At 48.1% G+C, this 10211-nt stretch overlaps 3 protein-coding genes across 3 annotated transcripts; 1 reads left to right on the top strand and 2 right to left on the bottom strand.

Moving 5' to 3' along the window:
• The first annotated feature begins 1310 nt into the window (after positions 1-1310).
• On the top strand, positions 1311-4050 carry LOC135810047 (transmembrane protein 192-like). Its single transcript, XM_065323512.1, has 2 exons — positions 1311-2254; positions 3043-4050. Exons 1-2 carry the CDS (start codon positions 1733-1735, stop codon positions 3331-3333), a joined length of 813 nt encoding a protein of 270 aa, XP_065179584.1. The 5' UTR covers positions 1311-1732; the 3' UTR covers positions 3334-4050.
• Positions 4051-4769: 719 nt separating this feature from the next.
• On the bottom strand, positions 4770-6374 carry LOC135810046 (acyl-protein thioesterase 1-like). Its single transcript, XM_065323511.1, has one exon. It carries the CDS (start codon positions 6123-6125, stop codon positions 5271-5273), a length of 855 nt encoding a protein of 284 aa, XP_065179583.1. The 5' UTR covers positions 6126-6374; the 3' UTR covers positions 4770-5270.
• A 1060-nt stretch (positions 6375-7434) lies between these two features.
• LOC135810879 (uncharacterized) lies at positions 7435-10040 on the bottom strand. Its single transcript, XM_065324288.1, has one exon. It carries the CDS (start codon positions 9845-9847, stop codon positions 8939-8941), a length of 909 nt encoding a protein of 302 aa, XP_065180360.1. The 5' UTR covers positions 9848-10040; the 3' UTR covers positions 7435-8938.
• Positions 10041-10211: the final 171 nt, after the last annotated feature.

Raw genomic sequence — 10211 nt, 5'->3', positions numbered from 1 at the left:
GTAGCCTTCGGTCAATCCAAAATAAAAATCAATCAAATGTCAATATTCGGAACATCTGTCAATAGTGCATGTGTAACTAGCTGTTGAGTGTTGGTTGGGATGTCTACACTGCTGTTTCAAGAGTACTCGTACAAGTCTTGTACTTCTTTGCTTGTACTTGTGTGAATGACTGTTTTCAATATTGTTACCTGATGATTGCGAGAGCCTGAAACTTGAAGTCGCAGCAAACAAGCCTTGATTGTCCTTGTTGTTCTGTTCTGACTGTTTTCAATATGTACATAATAATAAAATTAATGTTGAGCCGAAGGATTTATTGCTGGCAATGCTGCTATATAACTGGTTTATAACTGGTCTGTAATTGCAATAAATCCTGGCCTGAGCAGTGAGGCTACTACTTGCACATTAAATTTTATTATACATAATTATTATGTTTAAACAATCGACGAGGAGACAATAGTCGTAAAATGGCAATAAATAAGATAAATTGTGCACTCATAACAACAGCAAAAATGAAGAAAGTCAAGTTCCATAACGTTTTCTTGTGACTGTCATCAGTGGAACGCCGTCACATAAAAATGTAATAACTAAAACACACACTTATATACATGTAGCTAATATGGTTTCAGGTAGAAATACAGCAGCTAACAAGTACAAAAAGCGAAGTTTGCACCTTTGCAATGTGTGAATATAGTGTATGTGAGGAAGGTAGTGGCAGATGAATGTGATACTGTGTGAATGAATGTAATGGTGCGTGTGTATTACTTGAAGAGTGTGAGTGATACAACGTTTTCTTTCTGTTTACATAGCACAGGGTCACGAGTACGAATATACACAGCTTCCAACACCTGCAATTGCTTGAAGAAATTATTATGTTGACCTGCACTTTCCCTAAAAAGGAGTACATGTTTTTATAATACCACTTAGACGTAGGCACACTACACTGAGCATGACATAGATGAAGTAAGTAAATGCTCCTTTTTAGGGAAAAGTGCTGTGCTGCATGGAATTGGAAACGTGCAGTAATCATGGTAATGAGTGAGTGAAAGCAAATTTATTTGAAATTGATACAATCATCAGTCATGTTGATGGTGTACCGGTACCGCGCGGTGTGCTCGCCTGCTCGGGGAGTCGCCAAGACGAGTACCGGTACACTGAGTCTGACACAGGAGTCGTATAAATACGACTCCCTAGATCCCTGATCACGAATTTTATGTACTAGTACGGTAAAATCAGTGCAACGGCTTTTTCGTATCTGTCATGCATTCTACGCCTACGGTTTTAATTTTATGATTGTCAGTCTTGCTACGGATACGCGTAATCGTCCTTCATCTCTTCCATTCTTTGATTTGAAGTGTTGAAATTTCTTTTGATAGGCTATCCTCGCCCACCCAGTACCTCACATTTGTTCCTCACGAGAAATTACTACAGCTTCAGTAGATCTAGCTCTACGATTGCTGTGACACTTACCGTGGCCCTGGACTACCACCCGTGTCAATATCAGAGAGTGAATTTGGATTGGATTGTTTTTGAATTCGCTGGACGGTGCTTGTCGACCTTTATCTATCAAGGCCAAGTCTCACCCACGCTCGACTAGACTAGTAATGGCAGAGAACCTCTAGGGATAATGGAGCAGGCATAAGTGGCATATTCTGGCAACTTTTGGATGCCGTGTACATAGCAAAGACGAAACCTCTGGTCAAGACTTAGCCTGCACTTTCTTTATTCGACAACCATGGTCAGTCTGAATGCAAACGATCGCAACTTTCAAGGGGGATTTTTCCTCGGTGATGAGAGCCAGACCGACGCAGAGAGTGTTGCTGCTGATCACAGCTTGCTCACGTCGAGCACGTCCACATTCAAGCCGTTGAAGAGTTTTTGGGTTGCCCTTGTGGAGACACTGCTCATCACAGGCTACTTGGCTGCGTTGATTGTGGCAGTAGCTATTCCTATGGAAAGCCCGACGTGGCCCAAATCCACTACTCTAGCAGACCAGTTACCATTCCCCTTCTATGTTGTAATGCACGCCGTTCTATGGCTAGTCGTTGCCGCCAGCGATCGAGTTGTTCAAATATTTCACCAGCAAGTGCGGCGGCGTGGCTACTTGGATTTCTATCGGCGCAATCGGCTGCTACGGCGCATGCCTTTTGTCGTTCTGTCTGCTGGAAATGCCGTGCTGCTTGTGCTGACCCAGTTCAAGAACTGCACCACGACCGACTGCTCCTTCTCCGGGATGAAGTGGATGGAAGTGCTTTTGGTTAGTAGGAGCCGTGTTGTGAATACTAGTACGGGGGGGGGGGGGGGGAGGGGGGTCATCGTCATGATAATGACGTGCACTAGCACACTGTAGTTCATCTTGCAACGTTGTTGTTCGAGTGCTTCCGCCGATGATCCTGCGTGAGCATGTATTGGGATCAGCAAGACCGCCAAGACGTTGGCATGTTCGGGTACTCGGGGTCATGGTAACTTTCGGCCAGGGCTGATCTTTTTTGTCATGAGCCAAAAGACTCCGATATTCGGGGCAAGCGATTTTGCTGTGTTCCGATAACAACAGTGCAGATATAGACCGCCACACGTTTGCGTTGCTCAAAGTGTCATTATTTCAGATTGTAGAAAGCATTCCGCATTCAGCTGGAATGGAACATGATAAAAGATATGAGATCAGTTCATTGAGATTGTGTAGGACCCAGGACTTGGGCGACAAGGCCATGGCTACGGCTAATTTAGACCTAAGCACATGATTGTCAACTACAGGTGGAATCCTGATAATGGAACTGGATTCTATGGGACTCCTGATTAACCGGACATGCCCAGTTCGATGTTCGAATTATCACATTTCATTTCCTACATTCTACTTCCAGGCCATGAAGGCTCGCACAGGTCCTGGCTATCCAATATGCACTACTAAAGGGCGGATATTGCCTGCAATGAATCGTAACCGTAGTTCTCAGTGAGCTGACTGTCTCTGCGTACATGTACTAACTGGTTTTACGTGCGTGCATGTGTTGGTGGTGGTGTGCTCTATGTCGTCGCTCTGCTTTACAGATCTTGGTCTCGTCGGAAATGCTCATAGCACTGCCATGTCAGGTCTATTACCTGGTCAGAGTGTTCAAGTTCAATTATTCACGGCCCGCGCCGGACGTGGAAGAGGACCTATCCTTGCCGTACTCAACGCCCTGGGTGGACGGCGGCACCGAGGGTGACATTGGCCTGCGGGAAGGCGACTACCTGGACGAAGTGCTCGAGAAGCAGGCCGACATGATCCGATATTTGCAGCAGCACAACGCCAATCTAGCGCGTCGGATAGCTTCATCGACGACTGCCAACCCACGGTAATGCACCTCGCTGACACCATTCATTCTGAGTGTTTTCGAAACCCATCTCCATGTTTTAGTCCCTGTTCGCGACTGAATACGTAAGTCATCTGACGCAACCATGAACAGTTCTTAGCCGGCGTCACGGAAGTTTTCTCCATGGAATATTGGCGACGACCTCTTTGACCACGTTTCCGTAACGTAGCGTACCAGTAGGTAGCAGTAGCTGCGGACCATAGCTGTGGCATGCTCTCTGTTCTTACACTTACGCCAGTTCTGGTGCAGTGTGCTGCTGGCAGCATTCTTGATTTGATGCTGCTCTCAGGGCATTCTTCTAATCCTTCACGAGATATGAGATTTTTTTATGAACTAGAACCGACTCCTTGCTGGGCAAGGCTTTTTTTGTTCCAACGACTCTGATTGTGTTCCTGTCTTGATGTCTTTCTTGTCGTGTTTGCCGAGCATTTTCATTTTGAATTGTGCCGTGAAAAATCCGCATGGTCTAGGTTGACGATGGAAGATATTGAGCCGTTTCAGTGTTGCTGTCACCCAATCACGCGCTGGCCGTATACTTATCTGAAACGACATTGTTTAGTATCTAGGCTGTGCACAGTTTATTTATTTTTTAAGCGTGTTCAATATACCACGGTTGATCTAATTTCTTCTACATGTACTTGTACGACGTGCAGTTACTTTGATATGATGAACAGTTAGCAGTGCAATACTGTGCAGCGGAGAAGTTTAGCAGTTGTGGAGGCGATTGAGCATGCGTTTTCACCTTCATGTGGTTTAGCTGTCAAGTCAGCTCTCACTCCGCATGGGGCAGGAACCAGCGACTCTGGGCATGCAGTAGAGTAGACGTCCGGTCTTGCTTGTACTCCCCCCTCCGTTGGGCAGGGGTTCGTAAAAAAAAGTGTGAATAAAATGCATAATGCAGAGGTGCATGGCAGAGTGCAGGACGGGAATCCTTTCGGTTACCGTTCGCTTCGCTTGTACTTGGAGTTGGGCAGATACTGTAAAAGCCATTATTCTAACGAGGCGCATATATAACAATTTCCCAAAATCGACTGGTTTACGTGTACCAGAGGTAACGACTCTCACCTATTCTCAACGCTCAATAGGACAGTAAATGTATAGATTTCTGTATAACGATTTCTATTTTTATAATAACGACAGATTTCTGCTCGTTAAGTCGTTAGAGTTAGCACTTCGTTATATATATGGCTTTTACAGTACTGTATGTCAGAGAGTACTCCCTGCTGTATGCTGTACACTGCTCTACTGGCAAATGCTCGGAGCAGCAAATGCACACGTCATGGGCTACGATTTCACCAGCATACCGATGTATTGAACTGTGCATAGGCTGCTGTACATGTAAATATTATAAGAACAGCCTAGGCGATGAGGCTGACCCCTCGGTTCTTCGGCAGCCGACAGTACAATAGACCGGCCATGATATACTAGTACCAAGTATTCATTACTAAGGAGTGACTTGTGTAGAAGATACAAACAACTCATGCAGCTGGACAGTGGTGCCGTACCATGCTCATTTCACAACTCAATAACAGATGCCTGCCATGGGCGCCACCTGATGAGCTAAATAATCATAGAGCTAAAAGCCCAACAATGGGCCTCTGTGCTGAATAATTTCAGTCTTGAAATGACCAAACTTGCTTCAGCATTTCGAGCCGGATATAACGGATGACAGCATTCGATATCACCCGAAATACCATCAGGGTGCTAATAATAGAATCACAAGTTAAAACGGTAAAAATCTTGTAGTGCTATGAAAAACTGATGAAGATCGCATATTGTCTTGAATTTGTAAATGCCGGATACCTGCTTGGTGTACCATACAATAGTTATGGACTTTGGGCATGAAGATATTAAAAAAAAGCAACAACCCAGAAGTGTTTCATATTGGACGTAGTTCTGAAAGTGCACACAGTCTCTTCCAGCCTACATAGGGGGCACACGTTTACCAAGCCATCCTCTCAGGTCCTGCAGCTCTTCCAGCGATGAGCTATGCTGCATGTTCGGGTACACTTTCAGCTCGTGCGTCTTGCACATGGCTGACAGGCCCTGCGCAGTCATCTGGCCCACTGTGATGGATACCATGGGATCAATGCCGCCGTGGCACTGAAGGATCGGGATAGAACGGCCAGCGTCGGTGGCCAGCGGCTCAACCTTCTCATGAATCGGCAGCCAGGTGCTGAAGGCGGCAATACCGGCTAGTTTCTTTGCAGAGCTTAGGCCTGCCAGTAGGGCAACGGCACCGCCTTGAGAGAAGCCACCGATGACAATACGCTCGGCTGGTACGCGCTTCTCCTCCTCTTCAATTAACGCCTTCAGATCGCCTGCTGCCTTCTTGATACCCTCCTCGTCCTGTTTGGCATTGGCACCGAGACCGAAGATATCAAACCAAGATGGCATACTCATTCCCATGTTCAGCGTGACCGATTGAGTAGGGGCATTGGGGCACACAATGCGAAGATAGTCTGGTTGAATAGTTCTGAAGCTTTCACTCCAGCCATGGCCAGTGTCGCCTAGGCCATGCAAGAAGATCAGCGTGGCCGAGTGCTTGCCTTTCGGCTCCACGATTACTGGTTTACTGGGCATTCTGCTGTGCGTGTTTGCACTACTGCTACTAGTGTGTCTGGAGCGAGTGGGGCAGCTTGAACTTGCTGCAGTTTGACTCTGCGCTGACGTGTGCGAGCAGCTCCACCAGATACTGCCACAAACAAACCAGCGGACAGCAGCAGTCCGTCCCAATCCGTAGGACTTGCCGGGCCGTGGCAGTACTTGTCTTAGCATAAGATCGTCGAAAAATAGGACAGAAGTCCTCGTGGAATGAAACAATTATTTTCCTGAGTGACGTGACTGTGCAGAACTGATGAGAATCGGCAGCGTCCTGGATAGATCTACTATAACTTAGGTTAGATTTATGTTTTTCTTCCGCTACAAGTATAGTAACCGATCGCGATGGCTACCTCTTGTCACAAGCACTACAATTTGTCGCTCGGTCACTGCAATCTCTGACTTCTGCTTTTCAAGCAAAATAAAAGCAACAAGTCAAATGCAGCTGCTGGCTGGTGAAAAACGATCCAGTGCATACGAGACTCGTACATTAATTTTTTGAAAAACAATGATGACACCCAATGCCAGTCTATCTACGTCATCAGCTCAGGCAAGGGCCATGACTACCGCGTACCGGTAGATCTACTGCCTACAAATACAAGTACCTACCGTGCCAGATTCCCCTTTTTCTTTTCTTTTTATCCCAGCAGCTACCGGTAGCAGGTTCAGGCAGTGAGTTGTCCCACGCCCAGGCCTGGCCTGCTAGCGTGCCAGGACATCAGTCATCACGTTCACAGTACTGTGTGTATAATGTAATAGTGGCTAGTGCCATTTGTGGTCTACAAAACGAATCATCCAATCAGCAAGATCAGTGGGGTAACTATTACATGTACTAGTCTTATGAAGTTATGTTTTTTGTTTTGTTTCGGGTTTTTTTAATTGAAAAACCACAAACCTTCAGACATGTGAATGTGCACATGATATACAGTGTACATACGTATGTATCGAGAAGGCAGCACAGAAACAGCAGTGGTGGTGAGGCCTGGGCAGCTCATCCCGGCGACCGTGGGTCTCGGAGTCAACACTGGGCAGGCGCACGGGGGTGGTAGCTTAGGAGATAAGGGATGGAGCCAGCGTACTCTGGGGCCAGTCATAATACCGTAAAAGTCCGTAAATAAGTACGTATTTACTTTCGAATTTAGTGACCACACCCGTACTAACTTTCGGGCGGGTACTGACTTTCGGGCGGGTACTGACTTTCGGGCGGGTACTGACTTTCGGGCGCGAACTAACTTTCGGACCTGACTTGTGTGTAGTGGAGAGGTCATTTTCATGTAGATGTACATGCTACGTGCTGCATGTGCGCACCGTACCGGTACTTATTTCGGGCAGTATGTTTATCGGGCTTGACTTGACTTCAACAGACAGAGCCAAAAGAATGAAGGGGGTATTTCTTTCGGGCAGGTACTTATTTACGGACTTTCACGGTAACATGATAACCCCCTTGAAGGACTACATTATTTTTTTTAATTTACAGAATGCACCTCCTGCTGATAGACCATAACAAAGAGAGGAGAAGAAGAAGACAAAAGACAATAGTGATCGAGACAACAAAGGAGGAAGACAGACAATGTACTAGTAGGGGCTCTCAGGGAGCCTGTGCCGGTGAGGCGGGACTAGCAACGCCGACCTAGGGTCTCGGCGTTAGCGCTATCCATCGCAACATGCCTACTCTTGATATTCGCATACATGTACATGTATTCGAGCAGGGAGTCGTCAAATACTGTAGTGTCTTGTATAGAAGCCTGTCTTGTATAGAAGCCTGATTTTCAAGATACACTGTCAGCACATAAGCCTGGTTTAGTGTTGACATACTTGTACATAGAGAGACATGGTTTGAATAGAAGCCTGACTTGAATAGAAGCCTAGCACGGATATCGGCTTATACGACCGTAAGCACCTACTTTTATACGCGACATTACGGTAGGTGTTTGACGACTCCCTGCATATGATGATACGGTCTCACGGTTCATACCAGCCCCACTTTGCACAGTTCAGTTGTTGCCAGAATGATGTTCCATTCGTTTGAATCATGTGACTTCCTGACGAAAATTAGTGGGCTCCACGTGACAACACTGAACCACCTCGGAGGCACACGGTGACTGAGTAAAACTTTCAAAGCTCTACCAGTTCCTGCCGAGTTCAACAGAACTGTACTGCGGAGTGACTTGACGGTGTGAAGTTCCATTAAGGATGACCAGCTGATGAAATGCTGCCGTTTCTCAGAAATTCCACCAAAACAGGGGCCAACTGCCTGTCACGGTAAGCTCAGTGAAACGCGGCGGCAGCGAACAACTCTAGTTGCAACAGTAGTGCCAGTAGTGACCAATGACTGATATCACGCGGGATGCCGAGGCTGATCCCGTCCCTTGCCGATCAGGACCGCCGGAAGCAGTTTTCAATTGGTCCGGTCTTACCATAGTCTTTCATACGTTGTGTGTAATATGGCGGGGACGTAGGCCCTCCTCAGCAGTAAGCATGCGTTGGTGGCCACAAAGTTAGGCGGGTATTAACCTGACCAAGCGGACCGGTTCCGGCTGGCCTGCGGCACCGTAGGCTAACATTTATAATAGGCATGCAAAGTCCTGGTACCCGGGTATGAGCGCAGAACGATAACTATAATGTCATGGTGATGACTTGGGAGAGCCACGGCGCCAAAACGGGTCTAGACATGTTTTCGTACTCGGCCCTGAACCGTGGCACCCTGAACACCCTGAACCGTGACCCGTTGGACAGTACAATGAAGGCTAGTAACAGCCAACCCACTAACTACGACAGCTCCACAAGTAAGCGGCTTTCGAAAGAGTTACCGAATGCCTCTGTTCAGGTCACTGAGGGCACACTGAATCATCGACTATCTGCTTGTCAATGACAAACACTACACCTCGCTGCGTTACCAGCCGAATCTACTGAGTCATGCGGCATGTCCGGATGGGCAGAAAAATGCTCCCAGATAACCTCGTCACATGATCGCCGCATGTTGAAACCGCTCACGGGCGCGAAGCGCGCGTATGCGTAGCCTTTCTGGTACGGGTGTGAGGAAGGGCCACCGGGATACGCTTCTCTAGCCACTGGCGGATGTCGTGCAACTCAAAGAGTGACAGGTGGTGGCCCACGTCGGGGTATATCCTGAGTTCCAGGTGATTAGCTGAGCCGGGACAATTGGCGATTAGAGCATCGTAGGATAGCTTACCTTTGTCCGGCGGGATGACATCATCCTTGCCTCCGTGGCACTGCAGAATAGGCGTTCCGTGGCTCTCGGCCGAACACCAACTGCCGATTTTGTCTGCAAACGGCAGCCAGCCACTGAGAGCTAGGATACCGGCCAGTGTGTTTGTATAGGATAGTCCTGCATACAGGGCAAGGGCCGCGCCCTGGCCAAAGCCTGCAAGGACAATACGGCTGAGTGGTACCCGTGCTGACTCTTCTCCGATCACGCCGTGCATCAGTGTAGCGGCCTCCTTCAGGCTTGCCTCGTCCTCCACAGGGGTCTTTCCCTTCCCGTAGTCCTTTACTTTGAACCAAGATGGATCCTTGGGGCCCATGTACCAGCGCGCTGTGATCTTCGGGGCCTGCAGAATCACAATGCGTATATGCCCAGGCCGAGCGCGGGTGACCGTCAGCAGCCTCTTCCATTCCTCGACGGCGTTGAAGATGCCGTGCAGGAAGATCAGCGTGGCCGAATGTTTCCTGCGTGTTGCCTCCACCACGATAGGCGCACCGCCTGGATACAATTGCTGCGAGATGAGCGCCTTTCTATATTCTTCATAGGCCGCTGCCACAGCTTCTGGATCGTCCAAATTCACCACGCCGTCGCCGTCATCGCCGGTTTGCTGCGACTTTTTGGCCTGAGCGGTGCGCTGCTTCGGACGGGTGACAGGTCTCCTCCTGGGCCGCATACTTATAGTCTTTTGCTGCCGGTGATTTTCTTCCCTGATTCAGTGATGTTGTGCTAACCGCCGAGTGCTTTACCAGTGTGTCCGGCCGAGTCTTGATCTTAGCGGCCTCATGAAGGGAGCAGCGATTTAATTTGTACCAGTGCATTTCCTGAAAGCCCGACGCGCGATCATTGACAATGATCAACGACGTCCTGCATGCTGAACCTGGCACGCAGTGTAGATCGGCACCAAGATTGGCAAGAACCAAACCTGGCTACTGACTAGTACTGTACTGGCACTGCTCGTCTTCTCACACCTGCACTGCATGCAGTCGTCTGCCATGGTCTGCAGGCTGCACAGACTAGACTGTTAGTGTTACCAAGGA

The sequence above is a fragment of the Sycon ciliatum genome, chromosome 2, assembly GCF_964019385.1.
Source record: "Sycon ciliatum chromosome 2, ocSycCili1.1, whole genome shotgun sequence".
NCBI lineage: Eukaryota > Metazoa > Porifera > Calcarea > Leucosolenida > Sycettidae > Sycon > Sycon ciliatum.
This window is presented reverse-complemented; position numbering and strand designations above follow the sequence as displayed.